Here is a 27,937-nt window from a genome sequence, read left to right on the forward strand (position 1 = left end):
CAAAGACTTATCAGTAGCAAGATAAAGTAAAGAGGAAAAAGATCCAAAACAGCACCCACTGCTAACGGTGTGCGAGGCAAGTCCAAAATTCATTTATCATTGCCAGTCAAAATAGACCCCAGAGATGCTGTGAACTCAATAGCCAGCATCCTGTGTCACACCAAAGTCATCCTGTCTAGACCACTTGAACATTTTTTCTTTGTATGTAAGCAAGTGTGTGAATATGGATAAGTAAAATCAACTTAGCAGTTTTGTACAATGAAGTCACCTTCGCTTTCCCTAAGAACTCTTACTGAATTTTGTTTCACTGATTTCCTATGTAGTCACAGAATAACATTTAGTTAGAGGTGTGAATGAGTAATGTAGCTCTCTTGTATCCCAATTTGTAAGACAAAACTATAAAAAATGACTGGGAATCATTCAGGGATGTATAGTTCCCTTTCCAGAGTTTCCTCTAAACGTGTCTTCCTTTGATCCATATGTTTGGAAATAATCACAGAACATTTTGTTGAATGGCTGCTTAGAACCCAATAAAACTGGCAAGTTGAAAATTCTCCATCTTAATTCTCATCAGCAACAATTAATGAGTATCCTGAAGCTCTGGAATGAATTCATAAGGCTGTATGTAATTTAAAAAGTTCTTTGCACTTTTTTAATTTGGAGAAGCAGATACCAGAATTTACTATTCTTTTTTTTTATTACCTCATAAGACAAAACCAGATTCAAGAGAAGACGTGTATTCTACCTTCACTCAAACTTCTTGCTTCCTAGGAATCCTTATAAAAATAAGATTAATGCAGCAGTAATGTCAAAAGTAGTATTTTTAGTCAGCTGAATCAGCTGTATTAGCAYATTATCTTATTGTTCTCCTGTTCTATAACTTTGTGCTCTGACAGTGTTACCTTACCTCTGAAAAATCAAAAAGTAAGTCTTAATTATTGTGTCATAAATTTATTTCTGCAATTTGGTCTTTTCTGTACCTACTTGTAGTTTCTGTTGTCCTTGCCACTTCTGTTAATAAGCGTAACCTTGATAGGACCATAGATGTCGTCTTATGTAATGCTTTGTCCTCTATGACCAGACCACAGCATGAAATCGAAATATGATTCATAAATGCTCAAGAAAGTACAGAAAGAAACTGAAAATACAAAAATAGCTAGAGTGTAGTAAAGTAATTCTGACTAGGTTATAGTGATGACTGGGTTAGGGTAAGTTAAGCTGTTGCAGGTATGCCATTAAATGCAATATCTTTTATATAGCTGTGGCACAAAAAGATTCTGTTTTACACAGTGGCATCCATGTTACTTTGCATACTAATTTTATTCTGTTGCTAGTTGWATGTTGGGACGCTCAAAAATGTATTATCTGTGTAAAGGCCTTGACTACAGTATACGTCATAGCATTTTGCATTAGAGTTTTTTCCATTTTAAAAACTTAAAATACTGATTATGTTAAAATAGAACATTTATGTGATTTGACACTAAAAGGGCATCTGTTGCTATTTTCTAGTGTTCTAGACATGCATTAAATTTAGTATATCGAAATCCTAATTCAGCTCATAGGAATACAGTTAAGTACAACATTAGAAAAATCAGACARTTGAAAAGTTCGTATGTCCCATTCTTCTAGAAACTTCCCACTTACTTTCTTCCTTACCCACAATCCTGTCTTTAGAATCCCAGTGAAAAAATAAGCTCAGATGTTAAGGTATTAAAATTTAAAGAAGGGTGGTGGTGGCACAGGTTGACCTTTTTGTTCTTGTTTGGTTTTGCTTCTGACTGCAGAAATAAATGATGGGGGAGCCTCTTAAACAGCTTAAGTGCTTCTACCCTAGCACAATGATCTGCTTCCCAAAACTAACTTTATTTTAGTGTTTTAACAAATCAAGGGAAAAAAGTTTTTAATTCGGAAACTGCCTGCCTGGAACTACCCTCACCGGTGGAACGTTCTGCTAATTTCAAGAAACACCTGTAGTGAAAGGATGACAGCTTAATGAATTCTGATACATTTGAGCATTAATTATAAATGTAGATGGAGAGAAAGTGTAGACAGGACGAAATAACTTTCAGATTTAAAAAAAAAAAATTTACACAAGTTGGCATGTAGAAAGTGACAAAAACTAAGGGTTTTTTTTTTTTTTATTGTTTGTTTTTTTAAGATAGGAGAGGTAATATGATGATGTTTGGACTAAACTTATGACACTTGCTTGAAGAGAAGGAGGTGGAGATTTAGAACAAAAACTAGATTTTAAGAGATTGACTGCAGTAAGTCTGTGGAAAATATAAACTGTTAGAATGTGAATCTGACATTTTTTAAAAAGTGTTTATCTGACTTGCTGCTTTAAGAAAAGATTGGGGTCTCAAGAGGTCTGCTTACAGTGACTGTTGCTATTCAACCGTACTTAGAAAAGTGGGATTATAATAAAACTGTAGAAAATAGAGAATTTTGACAGTTGTTTAATGGATAAATGTTTAAGTAAACAACTTCTTTCATTTGAAAGAGAAAGGAGTGCTTGCTTTTTAGACTTAACCACTTTCTTAAATATTTTAGGTAGATTTAACTATGTTGCCAGAAAAGTTGAAATCTCTTGTTCGTGATGGTTATACAGCCTTGATGGACCAGAAGTGTCACAGCGCTGAACAGGCCTTTTCACAATTGTTGAGCATTCTAAATCCTTCAGAATTAAAGGTAAATTAAGGAGAATAAGCTATTTATTAGGGGCAATTGAGCTTTAGGCTTTCAGTACTGTGTTTCAGTCTTTCCCTTCCCCTGAATAGTCTTGACTCCTTGATAGAAAACACTGAATTTTTGTGTGCCTACATCTAGGCCACTAATTTGTTTGTTATTGTAGATTTCCTACAAATACTATCTTGTAGTTTTAGCTCTGTCTGACTATGTATATGTGCATATCTGCATGAGGGTGCGTGTTTTCTTTCTTTCTTTTCTTTTTTTTTTTAAGTAGAATCTGCTCACTTCTGAACATAAACTTGAGAAATGGAGTATTTTAGTCTAGCAGAGATGCACTATGTTATGAAGTCAACATACTAAGGCCCAATAAAAGCATTTCTAAAAGCAGAAATTTCAGAATGTGTTACATTGAAATATATGGGGTGGCCAAAGGACCATAAGGCCATCAGAAAAGATCAGATTTGTTAACCTTCACTTTTTGTGCAAATTGTAACACTGATCTGTTTAGAGGCTTTGATAAATAGGGTGATATAAGACTTTCTTATCTCTATTGTAGTGAAGATCTTCAATTCATGCTAGATAGTAATGTTCTAGTTATTGGCATAGTGTTTCTGTGCATGCCATGCTATAATATGACTCTGTTTGCAGCAACTGAATCTTCGTGTTATTAATTATGTTGTAATCATCTATGGACATGCTACTGCTCTTCTTGGAATAGGACAGCCTGAGGTATGGCATTAAACAAYTATATTATCTTTATTCAAAATTTTATGTTTTTATTCAAAAAAAAAGTGCTTTTGGTTGTGGAAAACACTGGCACTGAAGACTTTTTTTTTTCTCTGTGTTGTTTAAAAATATTCAGTATATGACAACATGTTCAAAAATGTCCAGGCTTCTGTAGCGCAACAAGCTCAATCATTTCATTTCATTATTTTGGGGAACCTATGTTTACAGAATAAGTTTCCTTTAAAGAAAAGAGAACCATTGTATATGAACACATTRTTTCTTAATTGCACTTTACTGTTCATAGGACTTTACTGTTCATAGAATAGGGCATACTGAATTTACTGATTTGCTGGAGGGAAAAAGAGAAGAAAAATGAAAATCTTTTGCATAAATGTCACATATTTTTCCTTAAAATTATTTTAAAGGAATTAACAAAGGCTGAAGACCAATTTAACAAAATAATAGAACAGTACCAGGAAGAAAGATTTGATTGTTTGGCATACTATGGAATTGGAAGAGTGTACCTCAGACAAAACAGGTTAGTATAATATAAAACTTCAATATTTGATGCAGAATTATATTCGAGAGGTCATGGGTATGTTTTTTAATTATTCTTTATTAAGCACCGACTTATCATCATATCATATATATCAGACTGACTTGTTACAACTTTAAATTTGTTACTGTTAAGGAAGCCACTGAATCCAGCAAACTCTTAAGACACGGGGATTCCTCCTTCCTGGCTGCTGCAGTCTAGCTGGGTGTGCTCTAAGGCCCAGGAGCTCTGTCTGCCCCAGTCTGATTGATGTGGCTGTTGTTCCTGTTTTGTAATTTTGGCCAGTAGCAAGGCTGAGCACATGTCCCAGAGAGGGATGGCACATATACGCATGCAGGACACTTCACACAGCTGGCCACACAGACTACCACAGAGTGGCACTCACCTATAGCACTACCAGAATTAATGTCAAACATAAGTACACATAGCAGGGTCCTGTTCCTTCTCTCTGACTGATCAGGATTGAAGTTCACTATTGAAAACATGCATGCTCTCACTTTCCAGATTGACAAGCACATTCATGGATCCCTTGAATACCAGCACAGTCTGCCTAGTATCCATGCCTAGAYGCTGGGCCTCTTTCCGAGCCACCAGCTCATACCTCAAGTCTTTCCAGGTTCAGGTCTCATCCTGCTCACTGGCTGGTCCACTTTGAAGTTTGCTAGTGGATCACACATGCACACAGTATTAAATTTACTGGGGGAAAATAAACACTCCCAGGTTTTTCCAGTTGCTGCTATTTAAGCCTCTCACACTTGCACATAGCACCCTGGCCTCTCCAGCTGCTGACACATACTCACAGGGTCTGTGAATCATGATCTCTCTTTGAATTGCTGGCACGTAGACCTTTCAATACACAAATATATAAATGTACAATCCTTCCAGTTGTTGGCTCCTATAAGCTCTATGACCTGTGGTCCCTCCAGCTACTAACACTCAGGCATATAAGCCCTTTGGTTTGTAGTCCCTTCCCCTGTTGCTGGCCACCTGGATGTCTCTTGCATAGCAGTTGTTAGTGCTTAGAACTACAGGCCCTGAGACCTGTGACCTTTTCTCCTGTCACTTGCACTTAGACCTTGCAGCATTTACACATGAGAATAGAGAGTGAGATTACACACAAAAAAATAAATTAAGCAAAGGATTTAAAAAGAAGATAGATCGTGGTGAACACATGTGGTGCTTAGTCAGACAAGCGTACTGACCACTAGCTTGCTTGAATGTCATCAGCCCCATTATCCCTGTCTCCTCTTTCTCCCTCACTTATTCCTCCCTGSTTCATCTTGCGCCTTTCCTTTTTCCATCTTTGACCCTTCCCTTTGACCCATAATAAGTTTTACATAGTCCCCAAAGCCCTCTCAAATTTTCCATAATACTGATGGTAATTATGTTTCCCCCCTTCTTTTTGGTTACAAAGTTCAGATTGATCTTCTTCAAGGCTACGCCTGTGTAGTTTTCTTAATGGCCCATCAGTCAGTGGCTGAAAAGTTCTGGTCTTCACTACTGTCTCCGTTTTTGCCTGCTGGTTAGATTTGTATGTCTGTGTTACATTTATCCCTTCCCTTATTATTTGTTGTTTTTATTATACTGAATAGTTCTTATCAAGATAACTTAATGAACCAGATGCTCTTCCTTTCTATATACTCTTACAGCTTTTTTTCTTGGATCAGAAAATGAATCATGGAAGTATTACATGCCATTTAGAAGAGTTATTGATATATATTCTGAACATYTTGTATCTGTTTTAAACTTTAGATTTGCAGAAGCGCTGGATCAGTTTATAAAATCGCAAACAATGGTTAATCATAAGATTGTACCTGGAGTATTAACGTGGCCCACWACATCTAAGGTCATTGAAGAGACACGAACAGAGAATTTACAGGTACATTAACAAATGCTGTTCCCTTAAACAGAGCCTTCCCGTGTGTGTTAAAAATTTAGTGTATTTTGCCAAGATCTGTAGTGTGAATCCTTAGGTTCCCCCACCACACACACCCTTTACCAAGGCTAAAGAAKGTGAAAGAGGAGTAAAAGGGAGTTTTCAGTGTGGAACAGCTGCTACAAGYGGTGTTGCTCGCTGTCTAGAGTGTTCTTAATCCCAGCGCCTGGTCTTTGTGGGGATGGAGTGTGCGTGCATGTGTGTGCTGGGAAGCAACCCAGTTGCAACGCAAGGTGTCTGTGTAAGTGTTTATGCTTAGATATATTTATGTAATAACATAGTTCCAATCTGCTCTTACAAGTCACTCATTATGAGTTAATTTTTTAGTTGCATGTCATYAAACTTCAAATAGATGTGAACACAATATACAATATAACGGTAGAGAGATCTGAATAGAATTGGAGTAAGTGAGAATGGGAAGTTGAAAATAACAATAGTGATGCTATAATTAAAACCAAACAGGGGAATTTAACTGTATAGTTTTGGGGAAATGCAGTGGGAGTTTTATGATAAAATTCCTCGTTTGACTTGAAAATTCTAACTTGTGGTTCTGACGTTACACGTTACTCTTTTTCATGCTGAACAGTTTTCTTTTCTCTTTGTTTTGTTTTGTTTTTTCTTTAACAGTGACTCAATTATAGTATGTTAAGCTGTGAAGAGTTTTCAGATAAACTCATGCCATAAAAGACAAGGCATATGAGCTGCTCTCTTCAGAGAGCTAGTCTGACACAGCAGAGCTTGCTACGTTGTTCAGTGTATGAACATGGCTATGTCTTTTGTCTGTTTTGTTGTGGAAGCAATAGTGCTGCTCTTCCATAATTGTGTGTCTACCCTAATAATTTCTGTTAGACCCCCAAGTTGACGCTGTATAGACACTGGCCTATATATGGATAGTTTGGGGCTGATGGAGAGTGGGGTGCAGCTATCTGCAATACTGTAATTGTGTCTAATTTATTCATATGGGCTTAGTGTCAGTCCTGTGAGATTTGGGATGTCTTTACATAAAGCCATTCTGATGTCTTTACTTCATACTTTTTATTCTGGGAGAATTTACAAGCTCTAGTGCAGGGCTAGATCTGAACTGTCTTTGTGTATGTACTTGGTACAGTAACCCAGATGAGACACTCCTGAAATTCTGGAAAGTGTCAGGAATGAACAGAAACACTGTTCTAGTTGTGGTGTCCGAATGATCTGGCCCATCATTTTTGGTAATAGAGACCTTTCTCTATCATTATTTGCTTAGAGTTGTTAAGCATGTACAACTTTAGTCTGATAAAACTCCATGCGAGGAAGCTATACATACTTAGCTGGCAGTGGTTCAAACAGGTTTTTGAATATTTTGGCATAAAAAGGCAAGATTCTGTAACTTTCATTAGAAAAGAGTTGTTTTCTTGGTATTAGTTGTCTACTGGTGAAAAAACAATGTCTCTTTTACTCCAGAATTTCTTAAAAGCTTATAAGTAGGTGTTGGATCTTTTCTTGGTTTGTGTGTAATTTGTCTTACATCATTTTGTATTTTGTAGTTAATATTGAAGAAGTGTCTTGAGGAATGCAAATTCCCTCCAAAACCAGATGCAGTTTGTCGTTACCAGCAATGCCATGGCCACTCTAAAATCCAAATATTTTTTACAGACCCAGACTTTAAGGTAAATTTTGGTTTGAAAGAGTTTGGAAAATAAAACTTCTTGTTTGCGTATTTTCTGCCCTCTTTCATATTAGAGGGCTATTTGGAAAACACAGTTCTAACATATCTTTTAAATTGTGTACTATTTTCTAATAGTATTTTCTAAATTCCTAATGCTAAATTCCTAATTTTAGGGCTTTATACGTATTGCTTGCTGTCAGCAGTGTAAAGTGGAGTTTCATATCAGCTGTTGGAAAAAATTGAAAACTACAAAATACAGTGATAGAAACGATAAGGTAAGATCTGTGTCACAGGAGAAGCATTTTATTCCTTCTTTTTCCAGTATGGATTTTATCATTCAGATGTTTGAGTTAAGAGCTGCAGCMTGATGTTCTACCCATACTGAAGTGATTACTATTTCTTTTTGGTGGGAGGAGAGGCAGGGAAGTAGAGAGTCTTGCAAACTTGTATTAATGTGCAAGTGTGGGTAACACCTACAGCTTTCTACAGAAGAAAGGCCTCTCTGTGTGAAGGCTTACCACATTTAGCTGTTTTTTCTTGCATCATTCATTTCCTCCCATATGGAAGTTTGATTCCTTCCACACTCTTGCTGTTGAAGCAACAGTTTGAAATTCAGTGCACCTAAAGAGTTTTGCAAAAGACAGTTTTGACAACCAGTATAGTATTAAGGGAAATCTAGGGGGATTATGAATTGATAAACTAATATTCCTAATGTTGACTCTTAAACCTAAAGTTGGAGAGAGAGGGCTTTGCTATAGCTTTCAGAATAAGGTGTATATGCCACAGATACAGGACCTTTATGATTTGCAGTCCTTACTCTCTTTCCTAGGACTTGCTTTCCTCATCTAGTGAGATTTGAGGCTCATGCTAGCTCTAACTACCTTGATCACCTCAAATTAAGTAACTGTAATCTGTATAAGAACACAGAATTTGTATGAATTAAATGTCTTCTTTGTGTAACTCATTTTTTCCTACAGGATTTTCTTCAAGAGTTATGTTTCACTCCTGATTGTACAGGCCTTATTTCAAAAATAGTTATTTTCAATTCTTCTGGTCTGATAAAATGTGAAGTAAGTAAATATTAATAAGAAATATGAGTATCATCTTTAAAATATTTGCCTGGTAGAGTAGATGCATTCTAGTCTTGACTTTAACTATGAACTCATAAGTAATATGCTGTCTTCATTACAGAATCTGAATATTATTTAGAAACTTGAACTGTTCTTTAGCCTGGTGGAATAGGTGTTACCTCATGGTATTGCTAGCTCCTTTACAGTTAAATAGGAGAGCTCTCCTCGCTGGGAACTGCAGCTTTATTTTATATTTAGTATGCACAACATAGAAAGAACTTGGTTAGTTTAAATTCGATCTAATCACCTGTGCTAAATAAGTCTGCTAGGACAATGCTCTTACCCTCTGCAAAGTCACTTGGAAGATGGATTCTTCTTCCTTGAGCAGTGCTGGTCTGTGAGAGACAAAAAGCRATTACAAAGTTTGCTTCCTGCCTGCCAGTAAAGCAAAAATGGCCTCCTGTTCTTCCTGACTTTGTGTTCTCTTTCAACCTGCATTTTCTGGGGATAAAGATGTGTTGCTACAGTCCAAGTTGTGGTAGTGGAAGCTACTGTTAGGTAGACCTTCATAAGGCTTAATTAGCCTACAAGGCTGCATTATCTGTTTTTTACTATTATTTTTATTTTTTCCTAAACATTAATTGAGTATGTCAATATTTCATTATATGAAAAATTAAAATTAAGCTTAAAATGTAATTTAAATTTAATCAATATGATGCTACTTATTTTGGCAGTTTGAACAGAAAATCTCAAGAACTAAGGAACCTCCAAGAGCCAGTATTAAACAGCAGTGTTCAAGGTATGTTTTCTACCATTTAAAATCGAGTTGAATCAAATTGAAAACAAATTTTTCACTAGGATTGGATTACATGCATTTTTAAGAATTGCTAAAATACTACAGATATTTTGGAAAGCTATTGMTTCCTTTTGCCTCTGAGATAATGGTCTTGAATTAGTTGAAATAAAATAAATTTCTGTTAGCCTTTGAATATAAACTCCTGTAGTCATCTTTAAGGCCTTATACCTGAAAGCAACTTTCATTGTGGTATCTGTGGGCGGTGAAGTGACATGTTTGGCGAAACTGTGATTTGGAGGCTATATAGACTTCATCAGCTGTCTCTTTACTTCTGCTCTTGATCAATATCCTTCATTTGGTGCTAAGCTACTTAACTGGAACACTAGAAGAATGGCTGACTGTTACTCATCTTTACTGGATTGGTCATCTTAATTAAACATGCAGTGAAAAATAGAGTGCATCTAGATTAGTAATATCACCTCTATGTTCAGTCTGAGGTTGCAAGGGTTATTCTTACAGGAATTGCTGCTTGGCGTAAGTTCAACACCATTATTCCACAGCGTTTAATATCTAACAAACTTTATATGAATGCTTAGAAAGTGTAAATAAAAACCACTTGTAAAAATGCTGTATAGTTTGACATAGCTGAGTTTTTACTTTTTGCTCAAGTAAGGTTAAAAGTAATGAGGTGCCATGCTGAGAGGATAAATTCATAAGAAAAAAAGTCAAATCCAAAATTAATATTTTGTATAAAATGTTAAGGTTAAGATTTTTTTTTAAAAAAATACTTTTGACAGTRTTTCAGGCACTCAGTCCTAAGTCAGGAATTATTAGTGGGAGTAAAAGTAATTGCAAGATTCTCCAGGATATTCTTACACCAGTATACTTGATTTTTATGAAATTGTAATGAAATTGTGGTCTCTTAATAACTTTAGAATGAAGACTAATTTTATTATGTTTTTGTAGTCAAATGGAAGATTATAGATATTGTAAGAAATGGAAAATAATTTATTATGCCAAAGTAGTTAAGCAAGTTATTTCAGCTGTCATTAGGCTCACTACTTAATTGCTTTTATCAGTCTTCGGAAGTTAAAAATGAAACAAGAAAAAAAATTACGAAGAAAATGTGCACGAGAAGATGCACTGAACTCTACTAGAAAAAAAACAGAAGAAAACCAAATGGGAAATGAACCATCTCAATGCAGCGGTCACAGTGGTATGTGGAAATGTAAATTATTGTTAAAAGTTGTTATGAGGTAGTATAATTAATGTTCTGAATGTCCTAAATCAAATTATAACAGAACACTAAGGTGAGTATAATTCCCCYTTAAAAAAAAGACTTTTAATATTTATATATTTATTTTATACTTAAAAATAGAGCTGAAATGAAATGTTAATTTATAAATAACTAAGCTGTTAATGTATGGCTGTTCAAGTTTCTTTAAAAAAAATCTTACTCTTTTTCACTGATTCATGAATAAGCACTGAGAGACAGAGGCTCAAATTTTACTGTACCTATTGAAAAGTGTTTTTTAGAAAAAGCTTTGAATCCTAAAAGTTAGGATGCTGCTACAGAAAAAACTAAAAACTGAGGTCAGATAAAGAAAGAACAGTTTCCTAACTGGAGAAATTGCAGTAACTGTAAAAGCATGGGAAGTTGAGGGAAAAAAAAAAAAAAAGATACCTCAACATGCAAACCCACTGTTGATTAATAAGCTGGGACAAAGGTTTGCTTCTGCATGTGTGCTTGGATATTCAGAAGCATGCCTGGGTACTGGGAAGTAATGCTTGGAGGAGTTCTGTCTCTGCAACCCACATACATAAATCTGTAAAGACAATTGCTTGAAGCTACTATTACTTGCAGGTAATAACTTTCTAATATTGCATTGAGATAAGGAGCTAAGGGTTGTTTCGTTGTATAAACCAAACATAAAATTGACCAAACACAACTTTAAAATGGTAAGAATAGTTTCTGTAGAAAGTTGGTTACAATCTCTAACCAATTTTAAGTGTTGTGGTAAAGCCAATTTAAAAAATACAATTTAGTCTATATTATCTGTACTTTACCACTATTAAAGAATATAAACCGTAAAAAGGTAAGAAATCTTGTTTTTGTCCTATTGCAGGTCCTGTTCAGTGTGTGTATGCTGGTGATCGAATCCTGCAGTGTATTATTCAAAATGCTGAGCAAATAAAAACAGCTGTTCGTGATGTTTCCAAACTATTAAAGGAACTGCTTTCATGGTGTGTTATCAGTGAGGAGGATTACATGTCRTATTCCAAAATTACTAGCATATCACATGAAATAATGGAGCAGCTTATCAGTTACTTAATCCAGAAAAAAAACAAAGTAAAAACAAGAGTTTTTATTCATGTGATGAGTGAGCTGGAAGAAGTAGATCCCAAATTACACAAGTGGATGAAACATCTTAACAATTTGGGTAGGTTATATGTTTAAATAACAGTGGAAAAATGTAACATGTCCTAATCACTTAGTTTACAAATGAAAAGATAACCTGCCTGCTCACCAGTCTTGCTTTCTTAGGTTTAGATCCTAAAACAAAGGGTTTTTTGGTTTGTTTTGGTTTTTTTAATTTGCTTGATCCTTAGTTATACTAAGAAAAGCATTATAATGTGGGCAGGGCTTTTCCAGTGTATAAAAAAAGAATCAAAAGAGTTTTTAAAACTTGAAAGTATGGAATAAGCTTAAATAAGAATAGGTGTAAATTATTTATTTCTGGAAAACTTCATACTTTTTTTGTCATGTAAATTTAGCTGTCTGTATAACTTGAAGTAATTTAACTTGATATTTTTGGTAGTGTTGGCTTGCTGTGCAGTTTCCTAATGAATTTATACCTGAATGAAGATGTAAACTTTGTTTACAAACAAAGGCAAAATAGGTATCAAAGATATCAAAAATCTGGATGAGATTGATTTAAAAAAAAAATCAATTATATTACTTCCATGTCCTTAAAGAATTCATGTATGTCTCTTTTATATTGATTGTTCAATAAAAGTTAAACTTTATATAAACTTCTTGATAACTTCCGTTTGCATTTTGTGAGATAGGTTTTCCATATTGTATTTTAGCTCTCTTATATTTAGTATCTGGAACAAACTGTTTATCTTTGAAGAAGAATATCACACTTTTAGCCCTAAATGAGCTCTGAGGCCTGAATGAGATCTTGGCTTTTTTCTTCTTTTTTTAGGCCTGAAAGCTACAAAGACTTTTCTCCTTCAGTATGGACATTTGTTAAAAGACCTTGACCTTTGTATTTTGTCCACATTCTGGAATGAAAAATATGGTAATAAACTGGACTATGTGATGACTAGTTCTGAAGACAAAGAAATTCTTGATTATTTCCTACAAGCGCCTTTGGAGAAAGCCCGTTGTTTTATATGGCTTTTAGAAGATAACAGAGAAAAGTATCCATTTCTTCATCAAGCTTTAGATGAATTCTTTGATAAAATGGGTAAATATGTAAAGCTCTTCATTTGTGTGAGCACTGKACTTTGCCTGTTGGTGTGCTTCACTTGATGTGCTCAATAAAATAATGAAACTCAGCCAATTACTAACCTCATTAATGCAATCTTCTGTGTCCTCTGCTCAAAATGCAGCATAGTCTAAAAAGGCAAGCTGTCCTTTTAAAGGCTGCATTCTACTGTTTGTGTCCCATTTTCCAAGACTAGTGCACAAACTTTTACTCAGTCCAGCTAAAATAAGTCTGGTCAAAATAACTACTTCTAAGTCTGTTGAAGAGTCTGCCTGCAGCTGTAGTCTTTGAGATGCTTTGGTGATGTTTGATGAAGGAGGACTATAATGATTATTACTATCATTTCATAGTTCARTATTACAAATTAGATGAAAAAGTACTGTTTCTGTTTTAGTAAGTTCTGTTTTAATAATTTTAATTGTTATTCTTTCAATAGATGACCCTACCATTATATTAAAGAAGCAGGAAAATGAAGATATGTCAGTAAGTTCACTAAATGTCTATTTTGATATAAGTTCAAAAACAAACAAGTATTTGCATTTCATGAAAATGTACAAAAGTGAATGAGATTATTTTACATCATCTTCAGATGCAATAGTGTTACAATTTATTCTCTTTGCCCTCCCTCCCGCCCATTTCTTCAAGCATTTGAAGACTGAATTCCTTTTTTCCTAAACTTTTCTCGGTAAAGTATTTGTTTAGGATTTTCTCTTTAGTGAAAATCCAAGCCAGCAAGGTACGTTTTAGCTTGAGGATTTGAAGGAGGAAGATGAGAGGGAGCTGTAGTGAAAGTGGAGGGGAATGCAGTGATACGCTACACCTACGATTTCAGATGGGGCAAAAAAAGCAGTCTGGTGCATGAAGGGGGTAGCATTTACATACTGCTTGATAACAACAGTTGTCTTTAAAAGTAGCATTGGGGAATTAAAAAAAAAAAAAAAAAAAAAAGTGTCCAACTTGCAAACCAACTTTTGCTAGTTGTCATAGCTGCATATTTACTATAACAACTGGAACTGAAGCCTGATACTTGCTTGAATGTGCATAATTTGTAGTAATGCTAACCATACTGTATATTTTACAGTCCAAAGCAACATATGAGAGCAAATGCAACTCAACTTTACTTTCAGATATTAAATTGTGGGATTAGGAGTTAGAAATTTGTTCTACTAATAAGCCAAGTAAATTTGAAGGGATCAAGACAAGCCTTTTGCATTCTCACTGTAATTTTTGCAGATGCTTTTCAGATTAAAGCCATAGCTTAAAAACTACATCATTCTGAATCACTTCTCAGTATCTTGAGCCTTAATAGGGGTTTTTAACTGGCAGAAGTGTATTATGTGTTTTCAGTTAATTATGTGTTTGGAGYACTCTCCTTTAAATTGCTCTAGTTTTCAGATTAACTGATCCATACAAAACCAAGATTTACTTCTGATATATAGAATAAATATTTAGAGTTAATTAGTTAATAGGTGTCTCAAGAGGATGTGAAATCCTTTGCTCCTCTTGAGTTTCATGACTGTTAGAAATCCAGGAATGAAACTAAAGCCATCATAATAAAACTACTTCTAAAATAAACTCATGATTAATTATGCTTTTGGTAGGCAGGTAACAGTTAACCTATAATCAGCCCTTTTAAAAGGGGAAGATGCATTTTTTTGTTCCTTTGTTGCTTGTCTTAGTAGAAATTTGAATAGTTACTTTGCTAGTTATTTTGCTAGTTATTTGCTTCTCATTTCTCACATGAAGCTGCACTATGTGGTGTTACAGCTGCCTAATTATGGAYACAATTTTTGCTTCATGTAAAGAGTAAGCAGCAGAATAGTGACTGAATACCTTGCTTTTAAATGTGCTGTGTATTTGAGGAAGAGAATAATGAAAAACAGAATGGATAAGGCTTTGCAAGCTCTGTTTCTGTTTGTGTATTTCAGCTGGGGGCAGGTGGGGGGAATGTAGGCCTAATGCTGTAAGTCTTGCTTTTTTGAGAAGAGTGATAATTTTTGAAATTTTTGAATTAACATACTGGTTTTGGAAACATAATTTTATTCTGATGGAAAAACCTAGTAACTTTTTTTTTTCTGTTTCAGACTAATGGTATCAAAGTTAAAAACAAAAACAGAAAGAAAAAATCAAAAGACTTACGGGTCAGTAATGTTTTAGCTGCTTACTATAAATAAATTATTTATTTACTGGAACTGTTAAGAGTTCATATGCATAGGGGCTGTTTTCCTAAATAATTTGTGGAGACTCAATCCTGAGATAGTTTTCCCTGAAGTAGAAAATACCATAAAGATCCAATTAATACAATTTTATTTTTTTTGTTACAATAAGAATTTGCCACTGTAAAAGAGATTTTACAATTTGAAATTTGAAATAAAAAAATCAGATATTTATAAATAGTGCTAACTTTGATCATGTACAATACCCTCAGTCTTTTCAACAAGAATGCCTTCATACTAAACTGCAGTTTTGCTCTTGATTTCCCGTATGGGGAAAAAAGCAAACCTTCTGTGAATATGGTAGAGCATGAGAGGAAGAATCTGAACTGCTGTAATTACCTGTACATTGCACTCTATAACTAATATTTTATGCTCCACTTCATTTTGCAATGACAAGTAACAAAGTAACAAATTTGGAAAAGGACTCTCTGCAAGTCATTTTGAGAAAGCAAAATGTGTCCTTACGCTTCTCATAAAATAGATTTGAAGTCGTATCTTCAGCTGTCTTTTCTGATATTTTTTAAGGGCATATCAGTGACTGAAGAAGCAAAGAATGTTCCATATAATACTCAGAAAAGTATTATTTCAGTAAATGTTCAGTACTTTATAGATGTTCAAGGACTAATATCCTAGTTGGCATATATGCTGCCTTTTTGCTGTTTCTTTTGGTATTTTACTTTACTGAAAGCATAGATACGTTCTTTCTGATTTTTTTTCTCTATGTACCCAGCCTTTCTTTCGTTCTTTCTTKTTTAATTTTATTAGAATTTCAAAAGTTAAAATCTTTACTATTGTCATCAACTGAGTTTTTCTATTCCTGTCTTAGATCCATATATACAAGTCTGTGTTTTTTCTAAAGTTACTAGATTAAAAGAAAAAAAATGCTTATAATGATAAACATAAAAACAAGAGGACTAATATTAAAACCAGGTGGAACTAGGGGTAACTGAGAACTTACCTGTATTAAAAATACTAAGGCTTCATGGATCTCAAATGTAAAGGGAGGGATTCCTGGAAAGACGGTTGATAGGCACCCCAATGAAAAGAAGTTAAACAGAAGTGTGAGCAAAAAATGAGGCCATAGGGTTTTTTGTTGTTTGCTTGCGTTGGTGTTTTCTTATAATATGAACTTGGTGAAAAAATGGGCATATTTAGGATTTAGATGAAATCAGTAAAAAGAACAGGCTGGGCTGAATATCTTAATTTCTCCATCCAGATTAAGTTCTGAAGAAGAAACTAGTAATTTAATTATTAAAAACTTTCCAGAAGGGGTGCAGTATGGGTAATTATATTTACCCGATTGAGTTTTACAGTTCATTTTCTGGCATCTGAACACAATAAAGTTACGGAACAACATTCTGGGTAGATAAGCTACTCAAACTCTTTAGAGTGGATCAGTTTGTATGTGTTATTGTGAGCTTAAAAAGAATAATCTTTTTTTAATTAGTCTGTTTTAGTATTGTCCAGTGGAGTTAGTACAGCACCACGAGATGAAGAAAAAATATTTATAGAAGAAAATGCTTTGTAAGTACCATCATGTAATTTTTCTTCATTACCCAAACTCCAAAGTGCTTTGCAGGTAACAGATGATAGAAACTTCAAAACACCAAGTCTGGTGGGTTTTGATATGATCTTGGTATAAGCTTCTATAGAGCCATTGCTTCTGTGCCTCTAGAACGAGTGTAAGGGATTTTGTTTGATAATTAACCTTTTAAAAGCTGTTAGAGGCAACTATGTGGTGACCTGGCTGTAGCCCAATGCATTTTCTAGGCTAAAAGCTGTTCTTTCAAGTAAGATCTTTCTTTCCTCCTATTGCATTTTAACGTACAAAGAAATTGTTTGACAAATTTGTATGTATTCCATTGGTCACAGCTGAACTTTGCCATCCAAAGTAATTCAAGCAGGTGCGATGCTGGTTTGAGATCCTCTGTAGCACGTGGCTCAGAATGTGTGTGACTCAGAATTTATCAAGAGTTGAACTTTTACGTTCTCTAATAAGTGAGAGAAAACAGGCTTAGGTGGGAAAACTGCTAGGCAGGGCTAAGCCTTGTTACTGCTTGTTGGTAGCAGGTCATTTATTATCTATCCGAAGAATTTTAGCAGTAAAGTATTTTGGCGATAATGTTTGTTCTTGTTGTTAGAAAATAGTTTGATGTTAGGGTGTTTTTATAGGACTACGTAGTTACCATGAGCTGTTTTCAGTATATGTGGAAAAACATGATTACTTTCTGAGGGAAAAAAAATTACTGTTCATACACTTTTTTCTTTTCTTTTTTTTTTTTTTTTTTTTTTTTTTTTTTTTTNTTTTTTAACTGTTACAGAGATTTTATGAATCCTTATGAACCATTTGTAATCCCAGACTATCTTCGGAGTCAAATGGAGGAATTTGAAGCTCTCTGTGATGTTTCAAATAATAACTGTTATCAAAGTCTTTTGGATAATAACTTGAATCCAACCTGTGAGAGTTTATATGAGTATGTATATACTTCTGTGCTCAGCAGTTTTAAGGATTTAATTTTCTAGCTTATATGTATGTAAATTCTGTACCTTTGCATTGGAGAATTAGTGTTAATTGTATTTCCAGAAAGAAGTGGCAGTAGTAATCAGGAATAAAACATCTTTAGTTCTTGGTGTAGAAGCAATTGACAATGACTAATACTATGAAAACTGCATTTTTAGATCAGTGCAGGAAAACTAAGGCCTTGAACTTATATTTGTGAATGTGCATGTAAGTAACAAAGGAAAACAGTCAAATAAGAACCTGAGCTTTGCTCTGAAATGGTAAGTGGGATGATACTTCTGACATCTGAAGATGGAACTGCCCTGTTTGTTTTACTGCTGATCATAGTAGTTCTTCCTAGTTAAGTCAAAAWTTAAGCATAAAAGAATGAATAGAAGGTATCTTGATACAAATTTTATTTATTGCTACATTTGATATATATCGCTGTGTATTAGTGACTTACAGATTAGCAGCTTTGCTTTACGAAAACCACTGAACGTCTTTGCAATGACCGTGATTTTCTCATTTCTGTTCGACTGAATTATCCTGAGTTGGTACTCAAAGTGTGGTGAATGAGGCTAAGATTCAGTTTGTGCTAAGCACCAAACTGAAAGATTATGTATACAGCTCAGATGTTTCCATTAACGGTTGCCAAAAAACCTTTGTTAGTCTATGTTTGTACGGTATTAGACTGTTAACCAAGGGATTGTGGGGGGAGCCTGAGGGCCCCCTCTCCATCTTGTGAAAAATGGAGATGGAGATGTTTTTTTTTTTTTCTTTTTTTCCCTCGGATATGTGAGCTCTTTTCATCTTAGTCATGTGCCAGAGTGTCTTTTAGTCCACGCATTCTTTATTGAAGTGCTCAGTATAGGTAAAGGGGACTTCCCTCCTGCCCCCAGAGGCTTATAAATTGGATAATAAAGTGATTTGAATGCCACAGAGAAAACACTGATTTGTAAGCCAGTCTTCCTCATAAATCTTAAGGGTTTTTACATTTTTACATGCTTCCTTTTCATATGGTATACTTTCCTTTATATTTACTTGATTTTATTTTAAGTAAGTTTTGTATTAACCTCTAATATTTTCTGGAGTTTGTTTTTTGCCTAGACTGTCAACTCCCCTTACTCAGACCTTTGCATGTCTGTGTTCAATACTTAGACAACTACAGTATATACTTTTTCTGTGGTAATACTTTACATATAAATAGCGTTTGTTTTTATGGAGAGAAAAATGTTACTTGCAAGATCCTACTTTGTAGTGTATTGTGCAGGTGCAATTGTTTCAGCCCTGTTAGTCCCGTGCATGCAAGTATATGCATAAAAGTAGTAGGTACTAATTTTTCCAATTAGTTGCACATTTTTAAATTAGGAAAAGCAGGAGTATTACAGAAGATCTTTATGTTTAGTTAGATCACCAACTACCAAATGATCATTTTTCAATGGTTCTAAAGGTTCTTTTTTTTATTACTGTGAAAATGTAAAATGTGAAATACAATTTTAAAATTATATTAAAAGCTTTGATTAATAATTATATATATTTTTTTAAAGCTACTTCTCTCAAATCTTGGAAGCACATGGCCCTATGGAAATTAATGATAAATTATTAGTTGGAGAATACGAACATTTCCCTGAAGAAGCTCGAAAAATTGTAGAAGATGCAGGTGGTCTGAAATCTTTTCTTCTGGAATCCCTTCGTTTCATTATGGTGGATAATGTTATTGGCTTAACGAAGCATGCACTTCTKATTAAAGAAATTACGAATGGAAATGAAACTAGAGATAATGAAGAGAAAAACTATATAGGCTGCGATATGCAAGAAAATTCTTCCCAGAACAAGCTACAGTTAAATCCAGCTGCTAAGGAATTCAAACCACTATCTTATGCTAATCAACCTCATATTTCAACCTCTACTGACATAACAGTAGCAAGCTATGAGACTCCAGAATATTTGTCCTATTCTTTACCTATTTCGTACAGATCAGTGCATTTTTTACATAGTCAGAATAGTAATACCACAGAAAATGAGTCATCCTTTTCAGATGTTTTACTAGACTGCTTTGATTCTAAAAATCTTGATATATCTTTGCCTGAGACTTCACTGGGTTATCAATATGAAAGAGTATTGCCAGTGACTTCTCAAATACCTCTCACTTCAAATTTTGCTAAGCAACCTGCTTATATTTATACTGACCATATAGCTTATCAGGATAATAATGAATCAGCAATTTCAGACAAAAAGTGTGTCTCTGGCATTTTTATACCAACTGAAATACAAACATACGAAGACCCTCAGTGCCTACTTGAGAACTCGGATAATGCAGTTTATGAAGACAATTTTGTTGTTGYTAGTAAGAGTAAAGCTGAAAATGATATGCTGGCTATTAAGATGGAAAAAGAAAGAGGTACACCTCTAATGAAGAATAATCCTCATACAAAGATGATAGCTGTTCAGGTAAGAAATTAAGATAGAGAAAGTATTCGTAGTGCTTTTAAATGATGAATGAAAACGTTCAGTGTCTTTTACTACGTTACTCTTACTGTTGAAAATGCAACTCATTTTTGAGTTATTTCTTTATGACTTTCTGAAGGGTTGAATAGTGTATGGAGTTTAAAGAGATATTCAGGTCATACCTCAAGCCGCCCAAAACACTCTATTTAGCATTCTCTACTACTTACCCTCTGCAAAAAGCCATAACTTAGCTTGGAAAATATTAAGATGTTTACTAGATGGAGAACAACTTTAGGGCTTCCAGTCTGAGTTGCTGACAGTTTTTATACTCCTGTTTTACATTTGTAATTCTTTAAAGAGGTAGTCACTGAATTTTATTGTGCCTGAAATTTTCAGAGATCTTTGACCCAGAATGAAAGAGGGACCTGGTACACATCAGTTTAAATGTAGTTTAGAGGACTTTCTCTCTTATGTCTTCATTTTTCTTTTTGTAACTATTTCAGCAGTTTGTTTTATAATCTTTGAGGTTTTAGATATTTTATACATTCTAACAATCGCTGGCTGTTGCTTTCCTTCTGGTCTTGCAGTGACTGCCCAGCTTGTAGCATGAATTCAGGGTGAGACTCCTGCACGCTTCCCTTTTYCCCCCCTCCCCTTCTGAAGATAAAAACCAAAAGGCTGGTCCTGCAGGCACAGGAAGCCCTGCTGGGCATGCTGGAAGGGGCAGAGCAGGGCATGCAGCTGAATGGAAGAGTGGCTGCAGTATTCACTCTAATGGCACCCCATAGTTATATCAGCATACGCCAGTCATGAAAATGCTCTTCAGATAGCACAGGAAGACAAGGGTCGCATCCAAATTTGTTGTTCAAAGCCTGGTCTGTTAACTGGAAATGTTTTTGAAGATACAGGTGTGGCATGCATACATTTGTATGAGATTATCCAACATGATAAGAACATGAGAAATGTTTTTAAAATAACTGCCTCATGGTCAATTAAACTAGAGGAAGATTGGGGAGGGGGAAGTGCTTTTGTTATAGATTGAAGCCCATTTTGCAAACAGTTGCATAATTTCTTCTTACAGTATAGATAAACCTACTTAAAAATAGTGGAGTTGTAAGACTAGATTAGATCTCCTAGGCCCTCTAAAACAAACCAGCTGACCTACTAACTGTGCATGTAGACAAGAAAGCCTTTAAAGTAATGATTCTTTGTATTTTAGGTAAATCGTGAAGTAGCTGATAGAGAAACTAATACCTTGCCTTTTCATCCATTTGAAATGCAACAAGTAAGTAACCTATATTTGTGTTGTACATTCTTCATGAAGGAGGTAAAAGGAGTGCCCCAAAATTTAGTAGTGCAAAGATAAAGTTCTCTGCAAGTGAGGTATTTTAACCGATATTGGAGGAAAGGGGGATTTAGCCCRTTATGTTGGACCATATTCTTTAATGTCCTTACAAACTTCAGGTAGGTCCATAAAAAAGGTGGCTTTGGAGCTCTTTTTTTTGTAGCTATTTAGATGTTAGAGTATGTTTCAGGGGAAGTTAGATACTTCCTCTCAAAATCTTGAGTTTTGATTAAATATTCCACTTAGGCATGCTGATAGCTCAGACTGTTGTTAATGTCAGTCTCCTGTCTGTATCAGGAGATGAGTAGGGATATATGGCCTTCAAAGTCTTCATATTCCATTAATCTGACATGAATGATCATTTCCTGAGTTGTATTCAAATTGTTACACAACTTCCTCTGAAGAATTCTGCAGATTTTTGAATCTCAACTGACAGTAGACTGTTCATTTTAGATGTGCCATGAATGTTTGCCACCTTGTGGATAATTACTGTTAGATTATCTTTCATAATTTATTTTCAGGGAGATATTCTGCGTATGGAAAAAGAGCATCAGGTATTAAAAGAACAACTTAAAGAAGCTCAGGAGAAATATGAGCAATTACAAAGCCGAAGCTCAGAGGAAATCAGTACTTTAGAAGAGCTGTTAAAAAAAAGTGTTGAAGAGATTGAGGTAACATTTTTATTCATGCAATGGTTTGGTTAGCAAAGACAAACTGCAGGGAACCCCCCCCCTCCTGCTGAGTTTTAGATTTCTTGTGATCAGTCAGCTGTATTTTTGAGGCTTAAATGATAGTCCTCATCACAGTAACGTCTAACTTAGCAAATCTCAAAATTTTTGTCTGTATGCCATCATAAGAACACAAACACATAGGTGATTGGTTGCCTCCATCTAGTGGATAGCTATTGCTTTTGACAGAATCTAAGGAACAAAAAGCACGATACTACTGAGCCTTCCCCTCTTCTTGAGAAGAAGGGGGTCTCAAGTAGGTAATCTTTGATTTGCTGGGATTGCTAACAGGCTTTATGTCCTTGAAGAGGCTTGGGAGCAAAAATAGRCAATCCAGACAACACTATTGGCCTCCTATCAGTTTATTTGCCTGGGCTGATTTTTACAGTTAAAGCCRTATGTGCTACAGGTTATTCATTTGTCTACATTGGGGAGTGTTCTCATTTAAAAAAAATAATTGAAGGCCAAAAGCATTTCACCCACCCCCTTTCTTTATGCTTTAGTGACATTCAATCACACTCTCCAGAGGTCCCTTCCAGTCTTACTGTTTCTATGATAATGTCTATTTCTTCCTTTCATCTGTGTGTTGGAGTAAATCCGTGCAATGCAGCTTGGAAGCTCCTCCAACTCTAGCTTTAACTCTGGATACGAATAGCCTGGCAAACTTTTATATAGGGGACAATGGAGTCTTACATCCATGTTTCTGTATGAGTATTTACTAAAAATGGAAGCTCAGAAAGTTTGAGCAAGCCAAGGTGGGTGAGCTTGTCCACGGGTGATGTAGGTGCTTGTGTTTTTTCTTCATGATGCGTGTTTCTGAATGATGTGTCATGTGGTGTTTGTTTAAGCGGTTATGGCAGCCGTATGGATTCATTGCTGCCTTCTTGTCTGTTGAATCAGTGCTAACAACTAGGAAGCTGGAACAGAGCTTGTGAGCTGGATTTCAGTATGCATGTGTACATAACACTGTGCAACTAGGTTTCTTGTTTTAACTAACTACAAAGTAGGTGTTACGTGTTCTGAAGTTGGCCATATAAATGAGGTTTGCAGGTAGACATCAATGAGTGTGCTGCCTGTGCTAAACACCTGACCTAAGAATAAATTAAGCAGTAGTACAATTCTGTTACTGTAAATTTCACTGGTTTTGCTCATAAGTATAAGCAATCTATTCTAACCTGCACTTCAGTGAAATAGTCTTTTAGAAATAATGTTTTCTTATTTTCTGATTTTAGATATCAAGGAGTGAACTGGAATGGCTTGATCAAGATTTAGAAAAAAAAAAGAAAAAATGGCAACAGGAGAAAAAAGAAAATCAAGAGAACTTAAAAACAATAAGGCACACTGCTAAAAAGCATACAGATACTAATGAAATGTAGGTACTAATTTTGAATACAGATCTACATCACTTTTCCTTTTGCTTGATTTTGTTTTTTAAGCAGTAGTAGATGATGTCACATCTCATAGGCTATAAGTTTCAGTATTATCTGCTGATTCCATGGACTACAGCTAAATAATAAATAACTTGCTAAAATTTTCTGATATAAAAGCATGAAAAAAATCACTGAATAGCTGAGTGATGTATGCAGAGTGAGAATTCAGATTTGTTACCCTGATTCTGAAAATGAGTTAAATACAGTTCTTGGATGAGTGCTGCTGTTAACTTCATCTGCATGCAGATCAACTATTATTAAATCTGAATAATAAACAGAACTCCATCACTATTTAAGATCTTCCTCAGGTTTTCCGAAAATGCTTCAGGTCTTAACTACTTTTTCACTTTTCTCCTTCATGACTTACTGTTGCTTCCTCACCCTACTTCCTTTACCGCCTTATGATCAGCCCTAAATTTTCATTGCTTCCCTTCCTTCTCTTTTTGTGCAGTCAACCCAACTACACTCTGATCTGCATCCATTTTTCTCACATACTTTTTGTTTCTTTTGCCACATCCAGTCATCTAGGAATATGTTTCCTCCTTTTCTAGTCTTGTCATTCATTTCTCAGATTAAAGTGAAGACATAAGAACCTCAAAGCTACATATATCTACTCCTTTTTACTCTTTCACCATAAAACAGAACTCTACAGAGCTGTCCTTGGAAATCTGATCATTAATATGAATGTGTGAGTCCCACAATGACCCTCTCTGCAGCAAACCCAGCTGTTCCTTTGGCAGTTGACTCTGCCTCTGGAAGAGCAGGAACCAACTGCATTCAGCTGCCTACCATGGTCAACAAGCATCCACAGCATCACATCACCRACAGTGAGAAATTAGACATGTGTCATTTGATGTAGATTATTGGCAGATTTTTCCAAAAATATTCAGAATACTTCAGAAACCTTTAACCTAATCACCGGCAATATATCCAACCAGATGTTTTATCACCCTAATACGCTGAAATAGATTCCTGTCTGCTTCAGTATTTTTTGCAATTATAGGTAAACATTTAAAACRGCTTCCTCACAACTGATGAAACTGACTTACTTAGCAATGCTTTTCCTAATCAGATTTCACAATTCATCCATTATTTTTACTGCTCTCATTCTGTTTACAGACCCCTGAGAAGACTTCTGTCCTTCAAAGCTGTTCTAATATCTTTAGTTTTTGAGTAGTTGGGCCAAAGCACTCTTGAAAAAACTATCAGGCTGCATTTTCTATTAGTTACGTCCTGCTTAATTAGGAGTTCATTTATATAAACATACAGTACTGAACAGCATATAAATCAGATGTATACATTTACTGCATAACTGTCATTATGGTTATAAAAGAATAAGAAATCTGTTTGCTAGTGAATGTTTTCCAGAACATGTTTAATAAAGATTTGATTACTCTAGGTATTCAAAGAACATTGAAGAGAAAGAAAGGCAGTATAAGCTGTATTTCAATACGTATCTTGAGACCAGGTAAAACTCTTGTACCTTTCAGCAATATTTACATTTTTCTACTGACTTGTCATTACCAGAGTTGTCTGTTTTACTCTGAGTGAATGCATAGAAAAAATAAGCACTTAAAAAGTAAACTAACAGGGTAAGAGATATTGGTTGCTTAGTGTAGATAAATGTCATTTCCTTTTAGATAGATATTTAGAACATGGAAAGAAGGCTTTTGAAAATACTCATGTATTTCCTTTGATATATGATACTGTATTTTAGAACACATTAGAAGTTGTGTGTGGTAAAACATACTGGTGTGGTATGCAGCTAGGATCTTTACATATCTGTAGTTCTAAATGTAAACATAAATTTATCTAAACATCTTTTTATTTATTTGCATGTATTATACAGTAAACTTATCATTAAAAATACATTCTTTATATATATATATATATAAAATTTAATTCTCAGAACAATAAAACTTGGAGTATTGAAGGTCCTCTAAGATTTTTACATTGCACAGTAAAATGTGATTAAGAAATCCCCACCGAGCCAGCAGTATGGCTCAGGTACTGTGCCTGAAGCCACAAGCTGTACAATATACATGCAGATGCATAGGACTGCTGTCATTTTTAATTATTACTCAGCTGTTAATGTTAACCAAATATTTAACTTTATTTCACAGTAATAAATTTGCTAATGAGAAAGTAAAACTGGAAGAACTAATAAAAAAGAGCCAAGATGACTGTCAAGAGTGTGTGAAAAGAGCTGTAACTGCAGAGGTACAAACAAAAAATCCTGAAAGACTTCTGCTATAGCCTGGGTCATTTGCACTAATAGGAGGTGGGGAAAATGAGTGGCAGTCTTGTTTAACGAAGACATGTTTCTTTTAAATAGCTTCTAAGACTCTTTGTAAGTATACATCAAAAGTGATAAATATTGATAACTGCTGTTTGAAATTACCCTGCAAAACTTTGCAGATCGTCAAGGCACATTATTATTGGTTAGTACTAAAGTGCACAGAATGAATGCTTGGGACATCTAGTATTGCCCCAAATAAAATGCAACTAGTGATTTACAGTTTAATACTTAGCCTTGTTACATATATGAATAGATACCATTTGTAAGAATTAAGGAAAGATTAAGAAAGGAAGATACGAATTCCTTGTTAAAACTAAGGTATAGTTAGTGAACATATAGTTACTTCTGTGTCAGGTAGAATCAGAATTCAACAATTCACTTGAGTATTTCACTGAAAGGAACGGAGTACTGATAAATGTCAAGATCTCTGCTATACAGTATATTTTATATTGGAAATGTTTTGAAAGAATGTCTCAAACAACTGTTCCTTTTTGTGAAAGGTTTGAAGGCTGTCATAYCTGCAGTAGGAGCTTTCTACCTTCAGTTGAAGTGACTGTAGCCTGTGTTATCCCCCCCCAAAAGCATGCTCGTACACTTAATTCTACTTGAAATTCCTCATCATAGGAACCTACATGTTGTGCTCTCTATTGTTTGAGATGCTTATTGAAATCTAGTTTGAGGTTTTATTCCTTGTACCATAATAGTGCTTTATTGCATTAAAAAAATACATTTTGTTGCAGGTATCAGTACTCAAAAACTGGAAGGAAGCTGAAGTATGCAAGCTCTACAGCATAGCTGCCAATGCAGAAGCAACGCTTAAGGTGTTGAAGTCAGGGGGCAGGTATGGGAAGTTTATACCAGTAGTTACAGTAGTACTTCCTGAATGGAAGTAACTATTGGAGATTAATCATGACTTTTTAAACTAGACAAGTTAATTTTGCTCAGATTGATGTTAGCCTGAAAGGTGCATGAAAATGCTGTAGTTCAGTATACCCCCCCCTTTTTTGGGTATATTCTTTTCCTCTTACTAAGTTGAATTTCTTTTTTAATCATAATTTACCAATATGTGAGGTACTTAAAAATCAGTAAGCTTCTTGTCTTATTAGCCTAGGAAGATAAGGTTACTGGGAATGTTCCAGTTTTGCCTGCCCAGTATCACTGGGAAAGGGCTGCAATTTAAATGGAAAAGAGGTGTAACAGATCTGCTGGGCATGCAACAAGGCTGTTTCCATTCTGCCCAGGAATTAGCTTAGCCCTTKGAATTATGTTTGTCTTAACATGTTGTGTACTCTGTCTCAATTGCCTCAACATATTAATTTCTGTTTGAGGAGTCCACTTCCAAGACTGGATAGGACCTAAGTGCCAGTAGTTTAACTTTTAAAGGCTGTGAAGAATTTTAATTTACTGTGATTTACCTCAGAGAGAAAAAATTGTTGTACTAAATCCACTGGTCTTAAAAAGAATGGGAATATTGGAGTTTAACTGAAAACCTGTTTATTTCAGCAGCTCAGCATCAGCATTACCTCAGCTGAAGACACAGATTGAGTCTTGGGAAAAATTTATTTCAAATATAAAGAAAAAAGTGGAAGAAGTAGAGGTAAGTCTTGATTTATTTTACCAAACCAGTAAATTGAACTTTGTCTTCTGAATTAGAGCAAAATAAGTATCTCCTAAATAATTGTGCGTTCCTCTTTTTTATTTATTGTTTTTAAAGCTTCARTAGCTTGTCCTCCAAGTATTGAGCAACAGTATTTAACCTCCAATAATAAGTGCTGATTATGAAAGTATCGATAAGTTGCAGTTAATGACTTAGATTTTTATAAAGGCAAAAGTCTGGTTTTTATAGATGTTGCTTCAAAGTTGGTTCCCATATTAACAAGTCCAATCAGTCAGTTCTTTTGTATTTCTTTGACTTCAAAAGTCTACGCAACTTCTTTAAATGTAACAGAAAACTTGCTATAAAGAGAGAAGATGTCTAAAATGTCTAGGTTAAGTTTTAAGAACTGGAATTGAATGTGTGTACACACACCATTTCCCAAACCCTTTCAAGCATTAATGCA

At 34.9% G+C, this 27,937-nt stretch overlaps 1 protein-coding gene across 9 annotated transcripts in view; it reads left to right on the forward strand.

Annotated features, from left to right (window-relative positions):
* Positions 1-27,937, forward strand: part of TTC3 (tetratricopeptide repeat domain 3) — a 62,672-nt gene that overhangs the window by 28,483 nt on the left and 6,252 nt on the right. For 7 of the 9 annotated variants that reach the window (XM_085304780.1, XM_085304787.1, XM_085304772.1 and 4 more), the window contains 23 exons: positions 2,551-2,688; positions 3,337-3,417; positions 3,840-3,952; positions 5,723-5,849; positions 7,430-7,552; positions 7,725-7,826; positions 8,529-8,621; positions 9,356-9,420; positions 10,497-10,633; positions 11,544-11,858; positions 12,627-12,890; positions 13,348-13,394; positions 14,996-15,052; positions 16,575-16,651; positions 17,449-17,601; positions 19,175-20,078; positions 21,295-21,360; positions 21,942-22,091; positions 23,381-23,520; positions 24,978-25,046; positions 25,702-25,798; positions 26,618-26,718; positions 27,381-27,474. In XM_085304780.1, coding sequence (XP_085160906.1) covers positions 2,551-2,688; positions 3,337-3,417; positions 3,840-3,952; positions 5,723-5,849; positions 7,430-7,552; positions 7,725-7,826; positions 8,529-8,621; positions 9,356-9,420; positions 10,497-10,633; positions 11,544-11,858; positions 12,627-12,890; positions 13,348-13,394; positions 14,996-15,052; positions 16,575-16,651; positions 17,449-17,601; positions 19,175-20,078; positions 21,295-21,360; positions 21,942-22,091; positions 23,381-23,520; positions 24,978-25,046; positions 25,702-25,798; positions 26,618-26,718; positions 27,381-27,474 — 3,513 coding nt within the window. The remainder of the gene's footprint in view (positions 1-2,550; positions 2,689-3,336; positions 3,418-3,839; positions 3,953-5,722; positions 5,850-7,429; positions 7,553-7,724; positions 7,827-8,528; positions 8,622-9,355; positions 9,421-10,496; positions 10,634-11,543; positions 11,859-12,626; positions 12,891-13,347; positions 13,395-14,995; positions 15,053-16,574; positions 16,652-17,448; positions 17,602-19,174; positions 20,079-21,294; positions 21,361-21,941; positions 22,092-23,380; positions 23,521-24,977; positions 25,047-25,701; positions 25,799-26,617; positions 26,719-27,380; positions 27,475-27,937) is intronic. The other 2 variants (XM_085304809.1, XM_085304825.1) reach the window with 2 other exon arrangements.

Source organism: Rhea americana, unplaced genomic scaffold, assembly GCF_003343005.1.
Source record: "Rhea americana isolate MKP2758 unplaced genomic scaffold, rheAme1 scaffold_101, whole genome shotgun sequence".
In the NCBI taxonomy this organism is placed as follows: Eukaryota; Metazoa; Chordata; class Aves; order Rheiformes; family Rheidae; genus Rhea; species Rhea americana.